Source organism: Danio rerio, chromosome 9 (genome assembly GCF_049306965.1).
Source record: "Danio rerio strain Tuebingen ecotype United States chromosome 9, GRCz12tu, whole genome shotgun sequence".
Lineage (NCBI taxonomy): Eukaryota > Metazoa > Chordata > Actinopteri > Cypriniformes > Danionidae > Danio > Danio rerio.
The window spans coordinates 20943712-20971079 of NC_133184.1; the positions used below are offsets into that span (position 1 = coordinate 20943712).

Consider the following 27368-nt stretch of genomic DNA (forward strand, 5'->3'; position numbering starts at 1 on the left):
ATTAATGACATTACGCTAAATTTGCTTAGAGCACCTTCAAAAAGAAAGTTCATTAAAGCATTGTCCTTCGGCTTCTGTCCCTTATTCAACAGGGGTTGAACTGCCAACTATTACAGCATATGTTTTACGCATCAAATACAACTCCAGCTGCAACCCAGACCTGGGAAACAGGAATATACCCAAAATAAAACTGAAAACAGCCTAAGTATTTACTCATCCACGTATTGTTTTAAACATTTATGGATTTCTTTCCTATGCTGAACATTTAAGCAGTCATTTTGAAGAAGGCTGGTAATCAAACAGCTAAAATCAATTCCTGACTTCCATAGTAAGAAAAAAAAAAATACTATGGAAGTTAATGGCTACAGTACCTGTTTGTTTACAAACATTCCTCAAAATATAATATTTAAGTAGATTAAAAAAAAAAAAAAGGTTATGCAGGTTTCAAGGGGTAAACAATCCCTTTAAGAAAAAAAAAACATCAAATCAAAACAACAAAAATAAATTTCATCTCATAAGATAACGTATGGCTTTTTAAAGACTTGAAATGTGGCTTACAAGTCATTTTGAACACTTTCCAGGATGTTTTTTTTTTTCCTTTATGTTAAAGTATAAGTTAATTGACATCATTTGAGTTTCATTGAAGAAAAGAAAATAACCAATGCACCTTTGGAGGGAATAAAAAAAGCAATTTTTTCTGGGTGATTTTAGAGTAAATCTGTGAGTAGAAAAGCATTGTAGATGTATATTTTTGCGTTTCACAGATATTTGAGCTTTATCACTTAAAAAAACATTCCTGCAATCCATGCAAATTTATAATGTTTTACAAAAAATATATGTTGGTAAATATTGCTGTTTACTATATACTGTTAACATTAGTTTGTACTTGTATAGCACTGTCATTTTAATATAATTTGACTTAGCAATATGCACCCACAGCTCAATCTGTGCTAATTTTGACTTCGCTATTCCCTTTCCATACATCTAAATTAACAAGACATTAAATTTCCCAACCATCATTACCTGTTAGATCATTTAAATAAACTATATTTATTCAAAAGGACATCTTGGTAGGACAGTATTTAAAATGTAATTGCATAACAACCAGTGCAAATGCTGCGATACAATTTTAAAAGTTATAGAAATTAACCTTTGTCAGAAATATCAGGCTACAATATCACGTTGCCCTTTTGGGAGGTGGATGAAAGGTAAAGGGATCTGAATGCATAGTTTCAGGGCGCACTTTTGTTTTGAGATCGCTGCGTGTGTTCAATAGAAACACACAGTGGCCGCGATGAGTCACAGCGATCCTGAGAATGTGCTTTAGATCAGTCTGTGCTGTTTATAGACCAGTCATAGGGCAGAAAGCTCACTTTGACCTTTCCTGTTGACAGCAGAGCCTGTAGTTTCCTCTTCTTCTGCGATGCTCTCATGTGGTCAAACACCCAGTTCAGCACCTGACAGAGAAAGTAATACTACATTTACATCTACATTCACCCTGCACTAACAAGGATGTGAAGGTACAGATTTTATTAATTCTTGCTTTCACTGTGAATCAAACACACAATCCTGATTCTATAGTGCTTTACTCTACTAATTGATCTACAGGAAGGCTTTGAGCTACAGGAAGTCTTTAGTAATTAATTAAGCACCTTTAAACACATAAAAGAACCCCTGCTCCCCTACCAATTGCTGCTAGATATCTCCAGTGTTAAAGACATTTGAAAAAAACGCTTTAAATTACTCTGTGTCAGGTTGTGTAGGATTCAGAACACTGAAGATGTTATCTAAAATTGTAGCGATTGGCAATTCATAAAGTGCATATTGAGAATAAAAACAAATTACAGACAAAAACATTATAATTAGTACCATATTAAATTTTCAAACACAGCCTATATATACTCTTTTTCTGCTTCTTAGGGCCTACTCACACTATGCCATCCGTACCGTGCCCAGGCCCGTTTCCCGGATCGTTTGAGAAGTGTGAGTGCACTGAATCGGGCTCAAGCACGGTTCACTTGGTCGGCCCTGGCCCGGTTGGAAGAGGTGTGCCTGAGCGCGGATCACTTGGGCTTTGGCGCAGTACACTTGTGTGTGATCGCAAAACGCGCCAAAGCCCGAAACCGAGACGTGACCTTTAAGGGGCTGTTTCATATGGATTTATTAATCATTCTTACTGTTCAGTGATCGCAAACTGCCGTAGTTTATTAAAGACGCAAACTCCTCACAGCATGACAGCTGCGCGCCTTCAGCAGACCTCCTCATTCCTGCAGCACGAGGGCTTTATGATTGTTTAGAAGCGCCAAAAGTGGCGGATCTGTTCGGTGAAATATCTGACTGCGTGTCACCGCATCCCTAAGGACTGTTTGGCGAAATATTTGACTACATGTCAATGCATGACAAACGACTGAAAGGATATAACTAGAGAAACCTCCACTGTGCTACTGGGTGAGAGCGTATGGCAAGCCGTTTTAGCATTTAAACCTTGTTCTGACTATTCATAAATATATTTAGAGATATAATTATATTTTGACTAGTCATAATTATAATTCGACTAGTCAGAATGACAATTAGAGATATCTGCAATTACAATTGTACTAGAACGAAATCAGATTGGAGATATTTGCAAATATATTATGACTAGTCATATTCCTCCATTGACTTTCATTGAAAAATATTTGCAGATATCTCTGAGTTTTGACTCGTCAAAAATCCAATTCAAGATATCTGTAAACTGTAATTCGACTATTAGTAAATTAATTAGAGATATCTTCAAATATATTAGTAAATATCTCTAAATATGACGAATTAAAGATATCTCCAAATGTATTATGACTAGTAAAAACTCAGTTAGAGATATCTGCAAATGTTTTTCAATGGAAGTCAATAGAGGAATATGACTTGTCATAATATATTTGCAGATATCTCCAATCTGATTTCGTAATTGCAGTACAATTGCAGTTGCAGATATCTCTAATTGTTATTCTAACTAGTCGAATTATAATTATGACTAGTCAAAATATAATTAGAGATATCTCTAAATATATTTATGGAGTCAGAACAAAGTCAGAACAAAGATTTAAATGCTAAAAAGGCTTGCCATAGAGAGCGCCTCTGAACAGCGCAGCAGCGATGACGTAAGCGTGCCGAGGCCCGATAAGGTGTGAGCGCGGGCCGTCTGGGGAGACGGGAGGGGGGACAAGCAAGCTTTGGCCCGGTTCGAGGCAACTGTACCTAGTGTGAGTACGGCTTTAAAGTGCTAGTAGCCATGTACTAGCCATAATTGCCAAAAAATCAGTTTCACTTTAAAACCTTACTATTTTTAATACTAAACAAGTAACCTGCATCTTTTTATTAATTGGTTCAATTGTTCAAGTTCCTCTCCATATGCACCAGACACCTTCTATAAGTGCCACATACACTGCCACTTTATAAGGTACACCTTACTGGTACCAGGTTGGACCCACTTTTCAGAACTGCCTTTAACGAGGTACTGCAAATATTCCTCAGAGATGTTTCTCCATATTGGCATGATAGCATTACCCAGTTGCTGCAGATTTGTTGGCTGCACATCCATGATGCAAATCTCCTGTTTCACCACATCCCAAAGGTGCTTTATTAGATTTATTAGAGTTCTGGTGTCTGTGGAGTACAGTGAGTAAAGTGAACTCATTGGCATGCTCAAGAAACCATTCATTCATTCATTCATTCATTTATTTTCTTGTCGGCTTAGTCCCTTTATTAATCCGGGGTCGCTACAGCGAAATGAACCGCCAACATATCTAGCACATTTTTACACAGCGTAAAAAGGAAGATGCCCTTGCAGCCGCAACCCATCTCTGGGAAACATCCACACACACATTCACACACACATTCATACACTATGGACAATTTAGCCAACATAATTCACCTGTACCACATGTCTTTGGACTGTGGTGGAAACAGGAGCACATGGAGGAAACCCACGTGAACGCAGGGAGAACATGCAAACTCCACACAGAAACGCCAACTGAGCCGAGGATCAAACCAGCGACCCAGCAACCTTCTTGCTGTGAGATGACAGCACTACCTACTGCGCCACTGCGTCGCCCGTTCAAGAAACCAGTCTGAGATAATTTCCGCTTTATTACATGGCGCGTTATCTTGCTGGAAGTAGCCTTTAGAAGATGGGCACACTGTGGTCATAAAGAAATGGACATGGTTAGCAACAATACTCAGGTAGGCTATGGAATTGGTACTAATGAGCCCAAAGTGTGCCAAGAAAATATCCTCCACACCATTACACAACCACCACTTACCTAAACCATTGATATCAGGCAGGATGGATCCATATTTTTATGTTGTTGACGCCAAATTTTAACTTCACCATCCAAATGTTGCAGCAGAAATCGAGACTCATCAGACCAGGCAATATTTTTCCAATCTTCTATTGTTCACTTTTAGTGAGCCTGTGTGAATTGTAGCCTCAGTTTTCTGTTCTTAGCTTACAGGAGGGACAAGTGGTGTTGTCTTCTGCTGCTGAAGCCCATCCGCCTTATGGTTGGATGTGTTATGCATTCAGAGAATCTCTTCTGCATACCTTGGTTGTAATAAGTGGTTATTTGAGCTACTGTTGCCTTTCTATCAGCTCAAACGGTCTGGCCATTCTCCTCTAATCTCTAGCATCAACAAGGCATTTGTGCACAGGACTGCCGCTCACTGGATATTTTCTCTTTTGGGACCATTCTCTGTAAACCCTAGAGATGGTTGTGCGTGAAAATCCCAGTACATCAGCAGTTTCTGATACTTAGATCAGCTCGTTTGACACCAACAACTATGCCATGTTCAAAGTCACTTAAAAACCCTTTCTTCCCCATTCTGATGCTCAGTTTGAACTGCAGCAGATCGTCTTGACCATGTCTACATGCCTTAATGCATTGAGTTGCTGCCATGTGATTGGCTATATAGAAATTTGTGTTAACAAGCAGTTTCACAGGTGCACCTAGTAAAGTAACCGGTGAGTGTACATGTCATGCAATTCTGAGTGTGCGCCACAAATGTGAGTTGGCTTTACAAACTCCTGTAGGACACACTCACTCCTTTCAGTATGCTTACAGCAAAGATCCACAAACTAGGGCCCGTGGGCAAAAGTTGCCCCATGCTAAACTTTGATTTTGATCGCCATCCCATCTAAGAAAAGAGGGAGAATGATGGGGATGGTTTCAAGATTGTCAATTCAAATGAAATGTAACCTTTTGTTTGTTTCATTGCTAAAAGCTAACTGAAATTAAATGTTGTAAATCAGTGGTTCTCAAACTGTGGTACGTGTACCATTAGTGGTACGCGGAGGAATTAAATATGTCATGTACGTGCTACATATATTTCAAAACCTATTAAAAATTATGTATATAATATGACATATAGTCTATATTTCTGAGGTAATCTGCCACGTTTTTTAACTGTGCAGAGTTGTAGCTGCTTTAATGAGCCTACTACGCTACTGTATTTTAGTACTGCTCATTTTGGTGGTACTTGGAGAGACTGGATTTTTTTTCTCAGGTGGTACTTGATGAAAATAGTTTGAGAACCACTGGTGTAAATGAATAAGATTTTGTTTTAATGTACATACTGTCACCCGACAAAGCAGAGACTTTAGTGAGTCAATCAAGTCAAAGGGAGATTCTGCTTGACTAGAGTATCACCATTGAAATTCACTGTATTATAAATGTGATTGTCTGTGATTTAACTGCAATAAGTTATCATTTAAAAAGTTACAATGCATTACTTCACATGATTTAAAAAAATGTTTTCTATTTATTTTGAAATATTATGAAAAATTTGGAAATTACCCTTGACAGCTTTAATGTAATATAGTTTGGTATATTTACTTCCAGCCCACGGCTGTCAATGATATTTGGTTTTTGGCCCTTCATACTAAGAAGTTTGGGCACCTGGCTTGGAGGGAAGATTAAAAAATGTATTTAAAAGGTTTATTAAAATGAATAAAACTTTTTTTTCTTAACTAATAAATCAAATTAACTAATATTTAGACTTTTATAGCATTTATATACTGCTCCTCTATACTCTGCTTCTTGTATCCTCACTTGTAAGTTGCAAATGGATATATGAATACATGTAAATGCAATTACTGATATGTATGGTTACTGTGAATGTTGATTAGCCTGCCTGAACATTTCCAGTGAACTGTTATGTCATTATAAACTCGCTTTAAGATCTTACTTGTTCAACATCTGTGATCTCCACTGCCTGATTAGGACAACATTTAAAGTGGGTCACACAACATACAAGAAGCCGTGCACCAGGTCTATTTAGGTCTATTTAACTGGCTACATTCTGATCATAAATTAAGTATTACACCCCTCTAACTGAATCCACTATTTTAGGAGTATGGCAGGACACTGTGCTCTGCTAATGAACATCACTTCGTGACTCTGTTTCAAAGGGGCACAAAATCATTTTCAAGGACTTTGGTGGACATCTCTATGCAGAGCCGTTGAATCTCTGGCCATTTTTAATAAACAGCTAAAGAGGCATCCGTTTTATCAACACTTAATTGTCCAACAACAAGCCTACTTATTCTTGATCTATCTGCTTTTACTGTTTGTTTCTTTGTTTTAAAAGGAAAAGCTAATGCACAGTGCTAAACTAACTGAATCTTGTTACTACATCTACATATTGCTGCTTTTCTGGTAATTTGAAGTGCTTCAATTATCCTCATTTGTAAGTCCCTTTGGATAAAAGCATCCGCTAAATGAATAAATGCAAATGTAAATGTACTGAGCATGCCCGACCCTGCTTAGCATAAATGGGCAACCACACTTGGGCTACAGAGCCATATGGCAGCTGTGGCAATGGTGTGGTAGGAACATTGTAATGGTTAACTTCAACTTTAAATTCATTCTGTATCGCTCTTTTATTTGTACCAGATACCCCCCAGGCCTTTAAGGCTGATTTATACTTCTGCGTCAAGCCATGAATATGGGCTGGTATAGCCTTCCCGCAGTCGTATAACCCTCACTGTGACTGACACGCACCTCTCAATAAAAGTAACTAAACGTCGCAATGATGTGTAGCGCAAGCTCTGTGATTGGTCGGCTTGGTGGCTGTGATGAGTGTGGGCAGTGCTGGAATGTTGAATCCCATAAAGGAGCTCCAGATGGAAGCTTTTGTTTTGTGTTCACCTACAATGATTAAAGTTGTTGCACGTCTGCCTGTTTCCGCCTCTGAATGAGCAAGTTTGAGCTACTTGTACATTAAGATAGTGTTAAAAAAACAGAACACCCGTGAAGAAACTGGACACAGAGGAATATAACAACCTGCTAGCAATTCGGAAGTGCAGAGCAACACAAACAGCACAGAGAAGTAAAAATGCACGACTAAGCGCAAGGCAGGCACTGTGGATCACATCGATCACTCGATGCAGAAGAATAAACCGGCCTTTAGTTGGAACTTTATTAGAAACTCATGTCATTATGAAAAAAAAAACATACGCATGAGTATGGTATTATGGCTGAGGGAGCTCAAATGCACAATTTAACAACAAATGTGCATGCAAATTCTCACAACACATGTAAATAGAGAAATGCCTTGCAAATAGCATAGACCACAAAAGAAATATGTTGGGGACCCAAAAAGTAAAGAATCTGGCTGCTTCCTGTGTAGAGTCAGCTGCATTGTCAGAGATCAACAAAAAAACTCACGCCCTATTAACACGGGGCTTCAGCGTCAACGCTTGACTGAAGTGTGTGTGTCTGTGTGTGTGTCTGAAGTTGGGGCTGAAGCGATCATCATAGCAGTGTCAGCCAATGAAATTCAGTTAGCAATAGGCCACTGTGTAGCTGGTGTATTTGCAAACAGCGCTCTGATCGGCTGACGCTTCCGTCGGCGCTTGAAAAGTTGAGCTAGTCCCAACTTCTGCAGCGAGCAACGCCCCTCGAGCAGCGCCGACGGATCCACAATGCAGTTCGGCAACGCCTGACGTCACCCATTCAAAGTGAATGGGAATCGTTGATGCTGACGTCCCCTGTGAATGGGGCGTCACCTCTCATATCTAAAATACTGCAGATTTATGTTTTTCGTAATGACATTATAGTAAAAATTGAGAGTGCAGACTGTGCACGGTATGTCCAGTTTAGCTCAGTTACCATTAGCCATATCACATAAAATATAACTACACATTTTGCGACATGTAGCACAAGAGCTGCAATTGGACGGCTTGGTAGCTGTGACAAGTGTGGGCAGGGCCGAGAACTGTGGTAACGTAGCTTATCCAACGGCGCAAGTGTTTAAAAAATGTCGAGGCCTGCAGAGGAGCTCCATATGGATACTTTGGTTTTGTGTTTACTTTATGATTTAAGTTGCTGCACATTCGCCAGTTCTAACCCTAATCCTAACCTTCTCCTTTTTCTTCATTGAACAAGTAAAGGTTTGAGCTATTTATACAGTAATACAGTAACTCAAATTACCAGCAAAGAAACTTCACACAACAAGTAAGTAATGTGAATTTATATAGCTCATTTTTGGTATGTGGCTATACACCCAAAGCGCTTCACAATCATGAGGGGCATCTCTCCAAATCACCACCAGTGTGCAGCATCCACTTGGATGATGCAATGGCAGCCAAAGGACAACAGTGCCAGTGCGCTCACCACACACCAGCAATTGGTGGAGTGGAGAGATAGTTATACACCCAATTCAGTGGACGGGATGATTGGGAGGCCATGTAATGTAATGGCTGATGTAGGTAAACTGGCCAGAACACCAGGGTTACACGCCACTCTTTACGAGAAGTGCCATGGGATTTTTAATGACCACATTGAGTCAGCACCTCAGTTTAACTCTCATCTGAAAGACAGTGCACACTGACAGTATACTGTCCCCTTTACTATACAGGGGCACATTTTGAGTGCTCCCTGATGACCTCACTAACACCACTTCCAACAGCAACCTATTTTCCTTTGTGGTCTTCCACCCAGGTACTGACCAGGTTCAGCCCTACTTAGCTTCAGTGAGTTGCCAGTCTTGGGCTGCAGGGTGATATGACTGTAGCAATAACAAAGAGAAACACAGAAACCCAACTGCCTGCTAGCATTTCAGAAGTGTTAATGTCAGTGCAACACAAACAGAACACAAAAGTATAAATGCATGGCTACATCTCTGCGAACTTCCATTGTGATCTGTGATATTTGCAGTGTGTTTTCATGTGTTGTGAATATTTGCGGGCGTTCTTTGTGTGTGTTGTCATATTATTTAAATTTGTTTTTTCAGTATTTTTCTACATGCTTGTGCTTGTTCTCTTGGCTACTGTAAATTGGGTTTAAATGTAACAACAACATTATCTTCCATGAGCACTTGCTTTGACAGTGATGATATACATTTACGATACCTTATCATCAGTGCCTCCAAAGTCGCCCTTGTACCACTTAAAGATCTGGCTGAGCTTCACTTCTCGTCCTGTGTTGTCAATCACACAGCTGTCATCATTCTCCAGAAAAGCTTCAGCTGCAGTGCGCAACTGACCATCAATGTCCTGATGGCAGACACACATCAAAGTTTGACTATATTGACACAATATGCTTTACATGGGCATACAGCATTTCTTTTTTGACTGTCTTGTAAATGATTAAGGTTTGGTTTACCTGCGGAGTGTATGTTTTAATCGGTGGGCAGCCCTTGGCACCACAATTCAGTGCAAAATGAATAAGAGGCTCGACGTCAGGAAGCGCCACCTAGTGGATGAAGGTAAGCTTGTTTTAAACTTTTTTTTTATTTCTGACGAACAGGCAAAGATGCAGACTCACAAAAACACACACCATGGTCTGACTCGCCGGGACAAGCATTTGCATTATTGCATCCCTCCAAATTAGTTTTTTTCAAGATAGCCTGACAAGAATGCAAGTACGTTCTCTGATTTCTAATTGAGAAACAGCCATATAGTTTGTTGCAATGATAGCAACAGTGATTTCCCTAAATGTAATGTGCATTTATATGGTGCATTTATTATGCTTTACTATATACCTAAAGCAAAGTACAACTGCAGATTTAATGCCTCATGATTTATTTTGAAATCTTTAAAGTGACAGATTAACCAAAAATGAAAACAACCTTATCATTTACTCTCCCTCATGTGTTGTTTTTTTCACTTTTTAAAACATAAAAGATGATATTCTGAATAATGTTGGTGCATGACATCCATCAACTTCCATAATAGGACAAAAAGATTATCAACATTTTTCAATATATCATTTTTGTGTTCCACAGAGGAAAGAAACTCAAATAGGGAGTAAACGAATGTCAGAATCTACATTTTTTGAGTGAATTTTCATGTTAATTCTACTTTAACTACAGCGCAAGTGGCAAGTACTCATTGCACTTTTTCCCACATTTTTTGTTACAGTCTTATTCCAAAATGGATTAAATTCATTAATGTCCTCAAAATTCTACACACAATCCTGCATAATGACAATGTGAAAAAAAAAAAGATTTTTTAAAATAGTTGAATATTTATAAAAAAAAATTTTTTTTAAAAATCACATGTACAGAAGTATTCACAGCCTTTGCCGTGAAGCGCTAAATTGAGCTCAGGTAGAATCTGTTTCCATTGATTATTCTTGAAATGTTTCAGCAGCTTAATTGGACTTCACCTGTGGTAAATTCAGTTGATTGGACATAATTTGAAAAGGCATACACCTGTCTATACAAGGTCCCAGGGTTGACAGTGCATGTCAAAGCACAAACCAAGCATGAAGACAAAGGAATTATCTGTAGACCTCCGAGACAGGATTGTCTTGAGGTACAAGGCTGGGGAAGGTTACAGAAAAATTTCTGCTGCCATGAAAGTCCCAATGAGCACAGTGGCTTCCATCATCCGTAAGTGGAAGATGTTTGGAACCACCAGGAATTTTCCAAGAGCTGGCTGGCCACCTGATGGTCACTCTGTCTGAGCTTCACAGTTCTTCTGTGGAGAGAGGAGAACCTTACAGATAGACAACCATGTGTGCAGCAATTCACCAATCAGGCCTGTCTGGCAGAGTGGCCTGACGGAAGCCACTCCCGACCTGGAATTTGCCAAAGAGCATCTGAAGGACTTTCAGACAATAAGAAACAAAATTCTCTGGTCTGATGAGACTACAGTTAAACTCTTTGTAGTAAATGCAAGACGTTACGTTTTGAGAAAACCAGGCACCACTCATCAGTGAAGCATGGTAGTGGCAACATCATGCTGTGGGGATGTTTGCTAGCAGCAGGAACTGGAAGACTAGTCAGGATAGAGGGAAAGATGAATGCAGCAATATACAGAGCGATCCTAAATGAAAACCTGCTTCAGAGTGCTCTTGACCACAGACTAAGGGCGTACTCAGATTATGTACAGTTGCCTTGAACTGGGCCAAAGCACGCTTGTCCCCCCTCCCGTCTCACCCGACGGCCCGCACTCATAATACATTAGGGCCTGGGCAAGCTTACGTCGTCGATGATGCTCTGTTCAGAAGAGCTATCGCTCAGCACAGAATTGATTTCTTTAGTTATGTCGTCTGACTTGCAGTGAAACGCAGTCAAATATTTCGCTGAACAGATCATCCCCTTTTGACGCTCATAAACAATCATAAAAAAGTCCTCGTGCTGCAGAAATTAGGAGGTTTGCTGAAGGTGCGCAGCTTTCGTGCAGTGGTGGGTTTGCAGCTTTAATAATCTACGACAGTTTGCATTCATTGAACAGTAAGAATGACTAATAAATCCATATGAAACAGTCACGTCTCGCTTTCAGTTTCGGGCTTACACTCACACACAAGTGTACCGCGCCAAAGCCCAAGTGAACCGCGCTCAGGCACACCTCTTCCAACCGGGCCAGGACCGGAAAAATGGACCGTGCCTGAGCCTGATTCAGCGCACTTACACTTCTCAAACAATCCGGGAAATGGGCCTGGACACGGTTCGGATAGCATAGTGTGAGTAGGCCCTAAGGCAACAGTTCATCTTCCAGCAGGACAATGACCCAAAGCACACCACCAAAATATCAATAGAGTGGCTTCGCAACAACTCGGTGAATGTCCTTGAGTGGGCCAGCCAGAACCCAGAACTAAATCATATTGAACATCTCTGGAGAGACCTGAAAATGGCTGTAACACTGTCGCTTACCATCCAACCTGATAGAGTTTGAGAGGTACTGCAAAAAGGAATGGGCAAAATTTCCCAAAGACAGGTGTGCCAAGCTTGTGGCATCTTATTCAAAAAGACTTGATGCTGTAATTGCTGCCAAAGGTGCATCAACAAAGTTTTAAACAAAGGTTGTGAATATTTATGTCCATGTGATTTTTCAGGTTTTTTATTTTTAATAAATTTGCTACAATTTCAAAAACGCTTTTTTTCCACATTTTCATTATAGGGTAATGTGTTTAGAATTTTGAGGAAATAAATGAATTTATTCCATTTTGCAATTAGGCTGTAACATAAAATAATGTGGAAAAAGTTTCCGGATGTACTGTATATTGCTGGCCTTAAACCTGAAGTGCAACCACTGTTAAAAATGCTGAGTTCCACAAAATTCCTTCATGTTGTCCCATCACAAACTGATTTAGTTAACAAATTTAAGTGGATTGAACATAAAACAATTAAGTTGTCCCACAAAAACTTAAGGATTTTGTTGTTTCAATTTATTTTAAAGACATAGTTTGAACAAGTAATTTTTTGAGTAAACCAAACCATAAATTATCTAGTATACCTGCAGTCGTGGGTCATCCCTGGAGAAGGGTTTCAGGAATTGTCCCACACCTTTTCGATTTCCTCGAAGTACTCCATTCTCAATATCCTGCAGTGTGAACACCTCACCGCCAATGAAGTAGCTCACGTAGTTAAAAAACTGGAAAACAAGAGACCAAATGTACGAGCACTGAAACCATTTATTTCTTTCACTTTCTGTCCTAAAAATCCACTTCTCTTACCCGATACCTTTGCCATATGTTTTTGGGAAAGCCCAGACGCAGGTTCCCGTGGATGACAAGTGCGTTGTAGATGTTGATAAAGAAGGCCAGTTTTTCTTCTCGACTCATAGAGAGCAGCTCCACACGCTGAAGTCTGACAGCCAGATCACAGTAGCGCTCGAAGTACAGGCTCCGGGACATTGCCTTGTAATCAACTGTCTGGTCAAAAAAACAAGTCACAAAACACACACACACACACACACACACATCTTTCTTGTCTGAAGCATTGGCAGAACGTTCCTTAAGTAACACTCCACTTTGTTTGGAAATTTTCTCATTTTACAAGTCACCTAGGGTTAAATTGATGAGTTTTTCAATTTTTCAGGCAATCTCTGGATCTGCTGGGAGCACTGTTAGCTTAGCATAAATCATTGAATCAAATTAGACCATTAGCATCTTGCTCAAAAATTTTTAAAATAATTTATATAATTACTATTTTATTATTATTGGTCTTAGTACACAATGAGTGAGATGTAACAAGTGAGATGCTAATGGTCTAATCTGGTTTAAGTATTTATGTTAAGCTAAGCTATAGTGCTCCCGCCAGACATGTAGAGCGGCTAAATGGATTAAAAAATGATAAAACTCAACTCTAGGGGAGTTGTAAATGGAGCTGTTTTTCAAAAAACCAGATTGTTACTTTTTAGATCCTTCACAAACATCAAACGTCTGAATGCATGTAAACTTCTGTCTGTGGCAAATCCTTTCACAATGGTCTTATATATGTATTTGATATGCAGTATGTGATGAGAGATTGACGCAGTGAGTTACCTTGCCATTTTCAGAGAGGTGATCGGAGTAAAGTTTCAGGATCAGATTCCTCAGCGTCTCCGAGAGCTCACACCCTGCTGACAAACAATGAGAATGAAAAAGGACTTAAACAAAATACAAAAGGCTTTAAGCTACGGTAGATGTGTACGTTTTGTTGATAATGAAAATGATAGTAAAGTAAACAAAAGAGGCAGCAGCAGAACGGTATTACAGTTGTACATTGGTTTATGTTTAAGGATGTGGTGGAATTAAAATTCGATATTCCCATTCGATATTCTCGCTTAAATCGATTCTGAGCCTAATTTTTTTTTCCACTTATTTCTTAAACGAAGCAAGTCGTTCATATAATTTATATACCATACATCTACTAAAAAAATGAAATGATCACTTTACAAGCTGTAAAGTACTAAAATTAATTTAAAAAGCTGAATAAATATACATTTACACAAGAGTATAAATAAAATCAATGATGAGTTAAAAATCTGTGCATGCAGATTTCATGTGGACCTACTTATGAGCAGTTGAGTGTACAGTTAAAAGCTAGCCCAGAGCACCCTCTTCTCTTAAAAAGTCAGTTAAGGATTGATTAGATAGAGAATAGCGATGCATTTTGAGAATCTAAGAACAGATACATTTTCTTCAAATTATTTTTGGCCTAAGTTCTAGTTTATGGCAGTCAGCATGTGATTAAATTATTATGTTCATGCAAGAAAGACAAAATTAATCAATTAAAGTATATAGGTGACTTTTCCAAGAAGCCCATTTACTGTAGATGAAAATGTGGAAATCCAAAAAAATAACTACATAAAAGAAACTTTGAGAATCCAATAAATGATATAATCAACATACAAGCAAAAAATTTCACTTGCGCTATATATAGTTAGGTTCATAAATATGTGACAGTGACACATTCTAACATTTTTGGTTCTATACACCAACACAATGGATTTAAAATGCAACCGTGTGCTTTAACTGCAAACTGTCAGCTTTAATTTGAGATAATTTACATCCAAATCAGGTGAACGGTGTAGGAATTACAACAGTTTACATGTGCCTCCCACTTATTTAGGGTCCAAAAGTAATTGGACTATTGGCTCCTAAGCTATTTCATAGCCAGGTGTGTGTTATTTCCTTATTCCCCAGAGTTAATTTCAAGTGTGCTATTCGCATCTGTTACTGTCAACTCTCAAGATAAGATCCAAAGAGCTGTCACCATCAGTCAAACAAGCCATCATTAGGCTAAAAAACAAAACAAACCCATCAGAGAGAAAAAAAAGAACATTAGGCATGGCCAAAACAACTGTTTGGAACATTCTTAAAAAGAAAGAATGCACCAGTGGGCTCAGCAAAACCAAAAGACCCGAAAGACCATAGAAACAACTGTGGTGAATGACCGAAGACTTCTTTCCCTGGTGAAGAAAACACCCTTTACCACAGTTGGCCAGTTCAAGAACACTCTCCAGTAGGTAGGAGTCTGTGTGTCAAAGTCAACAATCAAAAGAAGACTTCACCAGAGGGAATACAAAGGGTTCACCACAAGATGTAAACCATAGGTGAGCCTCAGAAACAGGAAGGCCAGATTAGAGCAAGATGAAGATGAGATCAAGATCAGCTTGTACCAGAGAGATGGGAAGAGAAGAGTATGGAGAAGGAAAGGAACTGCTCATGATCCGAAGCAGTGAAGGATGGTGGTAGTAGTGTCATGGCGTGGGCTTGTATGGCTGTCAATGGAACTGGTTCTCCTGTATTTATTGATGTAACTGCTGACAAAAGCAGCAGGATGAGTTCTGAAGTACTATTTTCTGCTCATATTAAGCCAAATCCAGTGCAGATGCAGAATGACCCAAAGCATCCTGCAAAAGCAGTTTTTGTAGGGAAAGTGGAATGTTATGCAATGTCCAAGTCAATCACCTGATCTGAATCTGATTAAGCATGTATTTTACTTGCTGAAGACAAAACTGAAGAGAAAATTCCCCAAGAGCAAGCAGGAACTGAAGACAGTTGCAGTACAGGCCTGACAGAGCACCACCAGGGATAAAACCCCATGTCTGGTGATGTCTATGTGCTCCAGACGTCAGGCTGTAAATGACTGCAAAGGATTTGCAACCAAGTTTTAAAAAGTGAAAGTTTGATTTATGATTATTATTCTGTCCAACTACTTTTGGACCCTTAACAAGTGGGAGGCACATATGCAAAATGTTGTAATTCCTACAGAATTAACCTGATTTGGATGTAAATACCCCTGAATTAAAGCTGACAGTCTGCAGTTAAATCTTGTTGGTTTAATTTCAAATCTTTTGATTTGGTGTATAGAGCTAAAAATTTTAGAATTGTGTCAATGTCGAAATATTTATGGACCTAAATGATATATTTGCAATACTATGTTATTAGGTTAACACTAAGGTTACACAAATGATGTCTTTAAAAGAATAAAAAGAGGCAATGAAACATATCATGCTATTTTATGATTTAAACATATAATATTTAATTTTAAAAATGTATGAGAAAGTGTGATACATTATTTGTTATGGTAAGCAAGAAAAGAGACTGCAGCAACAACATTATCTGAAGTTTAGCACTCTTTTCTATGGTAATCTGCTGCTTATATAATCTTTAATCCATATTCAAATACTTAATTCTGCAGGTAAAGTCTAACACCTTAAAAACCTAGCAAAAATGTTGTTATTTTATAGTGTAACCCCCATGCTTGCTGCTTTAAAGATGCATACTAAAACATCCAGACAAGCTTACAATATTTAAAAGTAGTAGAGGCAGAAAGATAGGTTTTCCAAAGAGAAAGGTGACTCTATAGCAGCTGACATACTGTAAGCTGCAATGCTAAGACATATAGAGAACAATATGATGTATGGTGGCATCTTTACTTCTGCCTTTATGTGGATTTTATTAATAGTAGACCCTTTCAGGATCTATTAAATAAGAGAGTAATTCAAATACCAGTTTTAAAGTGAAGATTTTGAATTAGCAATGCGTTTTGCTGTTCAGATGTTAAGCTACAAATGTAAATGTGTGGTGGAAGAAAGTAGCTCTTTTTCTCAAATGCGTTTTGAGACTCTCTGTGTTTAATTTGAATAGTTATATTCACGATTATGCCATCGAGCTGTTGTATACACATAATATCACATAAAAAGCAGTGCGAGAGAGATTGCAGGAAATGTGTCTTGTACTTGAGCTGCAAAAACTTTTAGACAATAGACAACAAGTAACATAAGTAACATTAATAACAAAAACAGCAGTGACCTTTAAAAAGTGCAATAAAAGGAGGTTGGCAATTTAAAATAACAACAGATAGAGGTACAAATGATTTCTTATAGCAGTTACTTCTGCACAAACTCTATAATCGCTCCCCTGATGACAATAATTCTCACATTGGAAATAAAACAGGAGGATCATTTACAATGAATGTAAGGATGACATATATGTATCTAAAACTAATATAATGTTTGCAAAGCAGTTATATAAAATAAAAGAACAATTAAAATCACTGTTTTTTAACCGTCTATTGTGTGCTGTTTGGTTATGCTTTTTTTACAGATTCTACAGAAAGTAAAAACTACTTGCTCTTGGCAAAACTAGGGCCAGACAAAATCTGCAGACCTGACCATGTCAAACTTGACATGAAAAAAATAAAATAAAAATTGGCGAAACCCTTCTAAGGTTGTTTTTATAGGCTTGAACTTGACACACTCAAAATGTCAACATTTTCACATCTGTCATATCCGTAGCAAAACTTTTTCCTTATAAAAATAAAATAAGTAAATAAAGTGCAATTTAATAAGTGCAATTTAATTCACAGACTTTCTGCAAGTTATGCTGTAAATTTTTTTTATACTTTTTTGCCCACAACCGTAACACGTTTATTTCCCTCATTTCAAATATAAAACACATTTACAGATGTATATTTTCTGACTTAACTCTGTGGTTATTTGTTTTAGAAAATGTAAGAAGTTTCAATGTACTGTTAATGTTTACATTTACCGGCCACTTTACTAGATACAACTGCTCGTTAATGCAAATTTCTAATCAGCCAATCACATCTGCTGCAGTTCAAAGTGAGCATGTGGCATGGCTGTTGGTGCCATCTTCTGATGGCTACTTCCGGCAGGATAACGCACCATGTCATAAACCATGAATCATCTCAGACTGGTTTCTGGAACATGACAATGAGTTCACTGTACTCAAATGGCCTCCATAGTTACCAGATCTCAATCCAATAGAGCACCTTTGGGATATGGTGGAATGGGAGACTCATAGATGTGCAGCCGACAAATCTGCAGCAACTGCGTGATGCTATAATGTCAATACAGACAAAAATCTCTGAGGAATATTTCCAGTACCTTGTTGAATCTCTGCCATAAAGGATTAAGGCAGTTCTGAAAGCAAAAGAGGGTCCAACCTGGTACTAGTAAGGTGTACCTAATGAAGTAGCTGGTGAATGTACATTCTTAAAATTTTATTGAAAATGTCACATCCATAACGCTGGAATTGCTCTGGTCTGATAGAATTGTTAATATGCAGTTATATGAAGAAGTGTACACACTGCCATCTGAACACTGGTAATCAACAAACAAGCAGACCGACATGACAGAAAAAGCAGGTCTCGGTCCACTTGCAAATATCAAAACTAAAATAAATAAATAAATAATTGGTACTTCCACAATACAATATGAAATGCATTACATCGTTGTGTGATTTGATCAGAAAAAGACTGTCCCGAGGGCAGTAATGCTGTAAATAATGTTCCATTTCTTGCACAGACTGATTGTGTCGCTTCAGAAGATCTCTAGAGATGGCAACTATTACCTTACATTTTATGAATCATCACCACGGATCCCAGGAGCTTTCCTGCACAGAGAATTACTCCATCAAATTTTGTACCACCTGCACCTTTTGACAAAAAACAGCCAGGAAGTCACTGTGACCGACAAACCCCAAAGTGATGCTCAAGCACTGCTCATGTATTTAATTTCATCTAATGTTGGCATTTTATACAGCGTAAGTTATAATATTTTTAAAAAAAATTGCTGCTTGTTCAAAACTACTTATTTAAAATGAGATAATATAACACAATCCGTAAGGATTTGATTTGTGTTGGGACAGCATGAATGAATTGTGGTACCCGGCATTTTTTACAGTGCATTTGACTTGATTTAATAGATTATAAGAATAATGCTAAAGGTGTTTGTTTTAAGCAGTGGGGGAAAGAGTACTGAAAAATGATACTCCAGTAAAAGTACCATTACTTGCCCAAAAATGTAGTGCAAGTAGAGTGAAAGTATCTACTGTAAACATTACTCAAAGTGTGAGTAAAAAGTAGCCCTTTTAAAAGTAGGCTTCTCAAGAGTACTGAACAGTGAGTACTACGCTGGTAAAGGTTTCTGCGTCTACTTGTAATTTGTGCATGTGTGTGTGTGTGTAAACGTAACATTCTGTAGTGCATTTAGTTATTGTTTACAGCCATTTTGGTCATCACACATCAAAATCTTCTCATTAATGACATTCAGTCTAAACAGTCTCTGGCTCATTGCGTGTAAAGTATCTTCTTGGACAGTTTGATGCAATTTACTTTCAATGTGCGATTTGATTGGAAAGGAATCGCAGGACTGATTTTTCTAATCCTTATAGACAGGAAATAATAAAGTAGTGACTGCAGTTTGATAAAAAGTAGTGGAGTAAAAGTACCAACACTGCACTAAAAAAGTACACATTGTTAAAAATACTTAAAGTACAATTCCTGAGAAAAACTACTCAATTACAGTAATTTGAGTATTTGCAATTTGTTACTTAACACCACAAGTACCAAAAATTATATAATTGCGATACCACCTCCACCTTGATTTGAGACAGGAAAAGCCTGGGTCCTGATTTTATCTAAAACAGTGGTTCTCAAACTGTGGTACGTGTACCACAAGTCGTACACGGACTCACTTCTAGTGGTGCGCGGGAGGAATCAATAAGCTATGAAAGAAAAAATTTAGACAATTTTAATTATTTGTTGCGTATGATAACACCAATGTGATCAGCATTGGCGGTTCTCTATGTTTACTTTTGTGCATCGCGTCATCAGCTGCTAAAATCGATCCAATTGGCGCAGAACTAGAGAAAGACGTACGTGGGGCTTGAAGAGCAGATTTGTGCTAAAGTAGTGGTCCCAAACCCTCAGGCCACAGAGCGGCATTGGTCTGTAGATCAATTGGTACCGGGCCAAACAAAAAATCATTAATTATTTCCATTTCATTTGTTATCGGAGTCTGAACGATCATTTATTTTGAAAAATGTTTTATTTAAAAAAAATGACTGTATTCTCTTGTTACATCTCGGTCACTTGAGCTCCAAAATTTAACCCACAGACCAAATGAGTAAGAACTGCCAACGAAAGGATCCGCAACCCACTTGTCAACAAAACAGGTGAATCCAGCATGTGCAAGAAGATTAACTGCTGTGGATCGCAAATGAAGGAAGCTGCTTACATATTGTCTCATTTCCACGCGCAAGCTCGTTAGACACAAAATGCAAGCATATTCCATGCATTGCTATAGCTGAAGACATCTTAACTTTTTAGAATGCCGCAACGCGAGTCACATGACAAGAACTGACTGATCTGCTTCATAATTTGTATGGAATATAATTTTGTTAGACTAATTATCTCAGAAAAAAATCAGAACAGCCAAACACTGCAGTGCTTTTTAAGTTTCTCCATAAGTAAAACTTGTATCAGAGTGCAGCAAAGTTTTATCGTCTTGACATCCTCTAAGAAAAACGGGTTCCCTAGCAATCTACATACAAATTAATATTTAAATTTCAAAAAGTTTTACAAATATTTCATATGCACATGCAACATATTTTTCAAAATTTATCAGAAATTGTATAAATAAGCCTCGTTTTCGAACTGTGCAGTGCTGTAGCTGCTTAATTTGGCCAACTACACTACTTTATTTCAATACTGGTCATTATGGTGGTACATGGAGAGACATTTTTTTTTCTGAGGTGGTACTTGGTGAAAAAAGTTTAAGAACTACTGATCTAAACACTTTCTTTCAATGTGGTTCTGAAGAAAAGAGACTGATGTGTTGGATTGTCTAAGCCTAAAAGAATAAACAGCAACTTTTAATTTTGGCTGATACATCCTTTTAATACTCAAGATGAATTTAAATGTCATAATAAACAGTCATAAAAGTATCAAACAAGTCATATACGACTACATAAATTCATGATACCCTGTGAAAATCTATACCTTTACTCACATTACACCCGGCTTTCAAAAGACCTTCAGGATAAATTTGTAGAAAGGCACAGGTTAGGGGACAGCTACAAAAACCTTTCAAAGGCTGTAAAAGTAATTGGGTTTCAGAGTTTATGACAAATAAAGTAATTTCTTTACCAGCATTAGTCCTGGCGGTGAAATACCAAAGATTGAATTCTGAAGATTTGAACACTTTAAATGAGCTAAAATACAGAAAATAAGTTATTTGCTTCATTAAAAAGAAAATTCTATCATCCTTTACTCACTCTTTACATGTCACAAACCTGTTTGAGTGTATTTCTTCTGTTGAACGCAAATGAAGATATTTTGTAATATGTTGAAAACTGTTTTTGTTCCTATGGAAGTCAATTGTAAATAAAAATAAAAAAAACACTTCTTTTTGTGTTCAACAGAAAACACGTAACTAATAAGGGTTTATAACCAGAATTAAGCTTGAGTAAAAGTGAGTTGATTCAAATGACCAGCAGAAAATATAAGAAAGTACTAAAGGAAAACAAATGAGGCCACATTTCTGAAAATCCCAACTATAGACCCTTTTCACAAGACAGTATCCTCGAATGTTTTAAATATCTAGATTTTAAATATATTTACATTTTTGGAGCTATAATTTATATTATAAAATAATAATAATAATAATAATACTAATAATAATAATTATTATTATTATTATTATTATTATTATTATTATTATTACCACTTATGAAAGGCTAGTGAAGCACCTGTATGGACGGGACAGTAAACTTAATATTGTTTTCTCCCTTCTGGTTGCCATTATCAGTCTCAAAAAAAAAAAACTATTTACAATTTTCACAACAATTTCCAGTACAATAGTTAACCATTGGCTACTTACTGTATAGTAGAAGTGTAGTGTAGCACCACCGGATGTTTGTTCACTGTTTACACACTTGAATGGGTTAAATGCAGAGCCCAAATTTTGAGTATGGGTCATCGTTACACCTTTCACTTACACTTTAGTGTAATATAATTCATACATTATTTATAATTAATTTTGGTGTATTGATTACCATACGTAAAACCACTACAAACTTTACTAAAAATAACATGGTTAAATTATGGTTAGTGTAGCATTATTCATGCTAATTTAAGGTGTTTTTATTTTGCTGTTGTAGTTATTTTTGTAATTCAACCAATATTTATTTGATAAGGGTTCTAATGTGGCATCCATGGATAGGATATTTATATAAGCGTGCTTCAGCCCGGGCGGTTGCAGAAGCAAAAACTCGGCCCTGGGAAGAGTTCGGGGAGACCATGGAGAAAAACAATCGGTCGGCCCCAAAGAGATTCTGGCAAACTCTCCGGCGCCTCAGGAGGGGAAAGCAGCTCCACATTGACGCTGTTTAAAGCAGAAGTGGGGAGCTGTTGACCTCGACTGGGGATGTGGTCGGGCAGTGGAAGGAATACTTTGAGGATCTCCTTAACCCCACTGACATGTCTTTCATTGAGGAAGCAGAGACTGGTGATGCAGGGGTGGACTCACCCATCACCCAAGCTGAGGTCACTCAGCAGCGGGGGCAAATGAGATTCACCCAGTCTTAGGTCTCTGGATGGTGTTGGGCTGTCGTGGTTGACACGTCTTTACAAAATAGAATGGAAATCGGGGACAGTACCTCTGGACTGGGCCACTGGGGTGGTGGTTCCCATTTGTAAGAAGGGGGACCAGAGGGTGTGCTTCTACTATAGAGGGATCACACTCCTCAGCCTCCTGGGAAAAGTCTATGCCAGGGTACTGGAGAGGAGGATCCGACCGATGGTTGAACATAGGATCCAGGAGGAACAATGCAGTTTTCATGCGGGCCGTGGTACACTGGAACAGCTCTATTCCCTCACCAGGGTGCTCGAGGGTTCATGGGAGTACGCCCAACCAGTCCACATGTGTTTTGTGGACTTGAAGAAGGCATTCGATCGTGTGCCTTGTGGCATTCTGTGGAGGGTGCTCGGGGAGTATGGGGTCAGAGGCGATCTGTTGAGGGCCGTCTCGTCCCTGTATGAACAGAGTAGGAGTCTGGTTCGCATCCGGCAATAAGTCAGATTTGTTTCCAGTGCATGTTGGACTCCGGCAGGGCTGCCCTTTGTGATTTATTCTATTCATAATTTTTACGGACAGAATTTCAAGGCGCAGCCTTGGGCTGGAGGGGGTCCGGTTCGGGGACCACAAGATTTCATCTCTGTTATTCGCAGACGATGTTGTTCTTTTAGCTTCATCGAACATAGACCTTCAGCATGCAACTGGGGCGGTTTGCTGCCGAGTGTGACGCGCCTGGGATTAGAATCAGCACCTACAAGTCTGAGGCCATGGTACTCCGGTGGTTTGCCATCTCCAGGTTGGAGAAAAGTCCTTACCCCAGGTGGATTAGTTTAAGTATCTCTGGGTTTTGTTCACAAGTGAGGGAAGGATGGAACATGAGATTGACAGGCGGATTGGTGCAGCGGCAGCAGTAATGAGGTCGATGTACCGATCCGTTGTGGTGAAAAAGGACCTGAGCTGAAAGGCAAAGCTCTCGATTTACCGGTCAATCTACGTTCCTACTCTCACCTATGGTCATGAGCTTTGGGTCATGACCAAAAGGACAAGATCTCGGATTCAAGTGGCCGAAATGAGTTTCCTTCGAAGGCAGGGGACACTCTTATGGATAGGGTGAGAAGCTCTGACACCCGGGAGGAGCTCGGAGTAGAGCCGCTGCTCCTCCACATCGAGAGAAGTCAGCTGAGGTGGCTCGGGGATCTCTTTAGGATGCCTCCTGGATGCCTACCTAGGGAGGTGTTCCAGGCATATCCCACCGGAAGGAGGCCTCGGGGAAGACCCAGGACACGCTGGAGGGACTAAGTCTATCAGCTGGCCTGAGAATGCCTCGTGATCCCCCGGAGAAAAAAAACGAATAAATGAATGAATGAATGAATGACTATATATATATATATATATATATATATATATATATATATATATATGTATATATATTGTGGATCAGCCCACAATTCAGGAAACATTTGAAAAAAAAAATTGCTTATGCACCAACATCCAAGCATACTATAGACCTGAACAGTGCAGTTGCTTACTGTATGTATAAAAAAGAAGATAATGAAGATAGCAGAAGTCAATGATTCATTTTAATTTTTTAGCCTGATATGTTTACTGCTCTAAAATATTTGTAATGTTTCTAAAAATAAAATATATTGAGTTCAATGGGAGAAAACGTAGTTGTTTTTACATAGACATTTTAAAAGAATATATATTAGAGCAGTAATCACAATACCGTGACACTGTGAAACTGTGATATTTTAATTCAAGGTTATTATAACGTCAGAATATCATACCGGCCCATGCCTATTTGTGGTACTCTCTAATCTACTGCACCTTCAAGTTTACCCAACTATGATGAATCTTTTGCATTGCTGAGAAACCCAGAGATGTGAAAAGCTTCCATTAAACCCACTGACCTCCATCAGTCTCAGATCTGCAGTTTTCAACAGGCACAGGCAGAGCATCCAGAGGCACTGCTTCATCCCTCACAGACAGGAGGAGATGTTCAAGCCGCTTAGGGTCCTGCAAACACAAATAAACCACTTATTTTCATGTTGATCAGTCTCATTTCCCAGAAACAATACATCAAGCCAGAGTGAAGAGTCAGTCAGTCAGAAGGGAGATTGTATATCAGCTCACCAGGTTCTGGAGGTCTTCATTGTTTCCAACATAAAGGTTATTGAAGAATATTTGGGGTACAGAAGAGTGGCCGGTGAGCTCCTTCACTCGTGCTCTGATTTCTCTGTGTTTGTTCACATCCACGTCGCACACGGGAACGCCTAACGCACCCAGAGTGGTTTTGGCCCGTGTGCAGTGTGGACAGCCTGGCACAGAGTACACCGTCACCCGGCCCTTCATGAGCGTCCCGTCCTCCACCATCACAGCCCCTGAAAAACCACAGAACACATTAAAAATAATAATTCATCATATTCTGACATTCATATTTTGCATTATGTTTTAGAGCATTAGGTAAAATATTGTATTATTTAGATGCTTTTAAGATGATTTTATAGCATAAATGTAAAATCTTCTTCTTGATATTAACTCTTAAATACAGAAATTTGCCATTGTGGAATGACATTAAATTTATATCACATTTATATATGATTAAAAAGTCATTTTAATATTTATGTTATTTGATTATTTTTAATGTATGACTTTTTAAAAAAATTTTAAGTCATTTTATTTTATTTTAATTTATATAAATATTATATATTTACATAAGCAGCATTAAGATATATTAGCACACAGTATTGTTAGAAAATTCCTGCTTTTTCTGTGCTATTTTAGTATTATTGTGATATTATTCAATTTTTAGGTTTTTAAATATATGTACATTTTTAGAGCCATTACTTCATTTATTATTTATGATTTCATCTTTGCATCAAATTAAATCAAACTTTATGATTTTTTTTATTGAACTTTTAAAGTCATTTTTCTAAATGTATTATTTACATATAAGCAGCATTTAGGGATCACAAATATTTGTGCAAACAGTATTGCTAAAAAAATTCCTACATTTTCAGTGTAATGTTGGTTTTATTACATAGTATTTTCGATTTCTTAATAAATCAGTTTTAATTGTAGTTGTTAAATGTTTTACATTTCAATGATACATTTTTTTATTTCAGAATTTTTTATAAATTAAATAAAAATGTATCCTAAGTTACTTTAGTTTAATCAGTTTTAGTTATTTGACAAGGCATTGTTTTTCATTTAAGTGTTTTCTCTCTTTAATTTTGGCTCTATTTGTGAACAAACAAACAAATAATACATTTTATTTAATAGTAACATCCACGCTAAAGCAACTGCTGTATGATAAAGTCATACAAAATATTTATAATAATAAAAATTTAATAACATTTTACAAAAAAAAAAGTGTGCGTTTCATGCGGCACGGTGGCTCAGTGGTTATCTCAGTGTTTTTTCTGTGTTATTTTATTGGTTAGCAAGAAGGTTGCTGGTTCGAGTCACAGCTGGACCAGTAGATATTTCTGTCTGGAGTTTGCATGTTCTCCCCGTGTTCAGATGGGTTTCTTCTGGGTGCTCCAGTTTCCCCGGAGTCCAATGTCATGCCCTATAGGTGAATTGAATAAACTAAATTGGCCGTATGAATGTGAATGAGTTTGTATCAGGTTTTCCGGTACAAGGTTGCAGCAAGAACTCAATTCAATTCATCCTTATTTTTATAGCGCTCATACAGTGTAGATTGTGTCAAAGCAGCTGCACATAGAAGAATTTAGTCAATCGAAACAGTGTCAGTACAGTTTTCATTGTTAAAGTTCAGTTTAGTTCAGTTCGGTGTGGTTTAATATTCACTGCTGAGAGTTCAAACACTGGAGAGCAAATCTATCGAAAAAAGCCAGTGGCGAAGGGCATCAGCTGTGCAAAACATATGCTGGAATAGTTGGCAGTTCATTCCTCTGTAGCAACCTGAAATATAGACTGAGCAGAAGGAAACTGAATGAATGATGAATGAGGTTATGCTCCTTGTTTGAAGGAAGTGGCAACACTACGTTTTTTCACAAAATTCCCTAAAAAAAGAGAACCATAATTATAGTAGAAGTGTAGTTACCAAGAAAATTGCTGTAGGAATTATTATATTAGCATATTTTTGACATTGAAAATGATTTGTAAAACCCAAGTTTGACAACTAAAACCATAGTTAACTATGGTTAGAGTGGCAAATCTATGGTTATTTTAGGTGTTTATGTTTTTGTTAGCACAACCATGATTGATTTTTATAACGATTAACCTTTATAAATACATGTATTTTTATTATAAAGTATAACATAGTGGCTAATACCAACTATCAGTTTTAACTAGGGTCAGAGCATTTTGATAGAAACTGAACCGTATAACGTTATTCAAGTATCACTAATTTAACAGTAGTTTAATGTAGGAAGTGAAACCGTCCCATAAAATAATGTTAAATAATTCCAGAGGGAAACTAACAAACATAACCATACAGCATATAATACACCAGAACAGAATAATCGAATAATAATGTGTACCTGCTCTCCAGTTGCTTTAATGAGCGTCAGTGCGGCGTTTGTCCACCGTCACATACACTCGACTCTGTGTTTACGCCACAAACCGATCTGCTGAGTGTGCTAATTTTCACTCGTAGTCAGCAGTCGTTAAAACATTGTTGTGCAAAGTCTCGACGCACTATAATTCTGTTTATAATGACCCACAATTATATTCATCTGCTGCTGCTGCATGACTGAAAAATCAGCGAATAGAGAAGCAGCCGACAGGACAGCAGAGGGAGCATCATTACTACAATGTGAAGCCA

General features: G+C 38.0%; 1 protein-coding gene across 6 annotated transcripts; it reads right to left on the reverse strand.

Annotated features, from left to right (window-relative positions):
- Window positions 1-1026: 1026 nt before the first annotated feature.
- Window positions 1027-27354, reverse strand: zgc:152951. Of its 6 annotated transcripts, none has more exons than XR_012385012.1 (9): window positions 27085-27354; window positions 24710-24957; window positions 24487-24592; window positions 13749-13822; window positions 12946-13136; window positions 12719-12856; window positions 9639-9728; window positions 9386-9529; window positions 1027-1457 (listed from the first exon to the last, which is right to left on the reverse strand). XR_012385012.1 is itself a non-coding variant. In XM_073912172.1 (9 exons), exons 5-9 carry the CDS (start codon window positions 13116-13118, stop codon window positions 1329-1331), a joined length of 681 nt encoding a protein of 226 aa, XP_073768273.1. In that variant the 5' UTR covers window positions 13119-13132; window positions 13749-13822; window positions 24487-24592; window positions 24710-24957; window positions 27085-27354; the 3' UTR covers window positions 1027-1328.
- Between the last annotated feature and the right edge of the window lie 14 nt (window positions 27355-27368).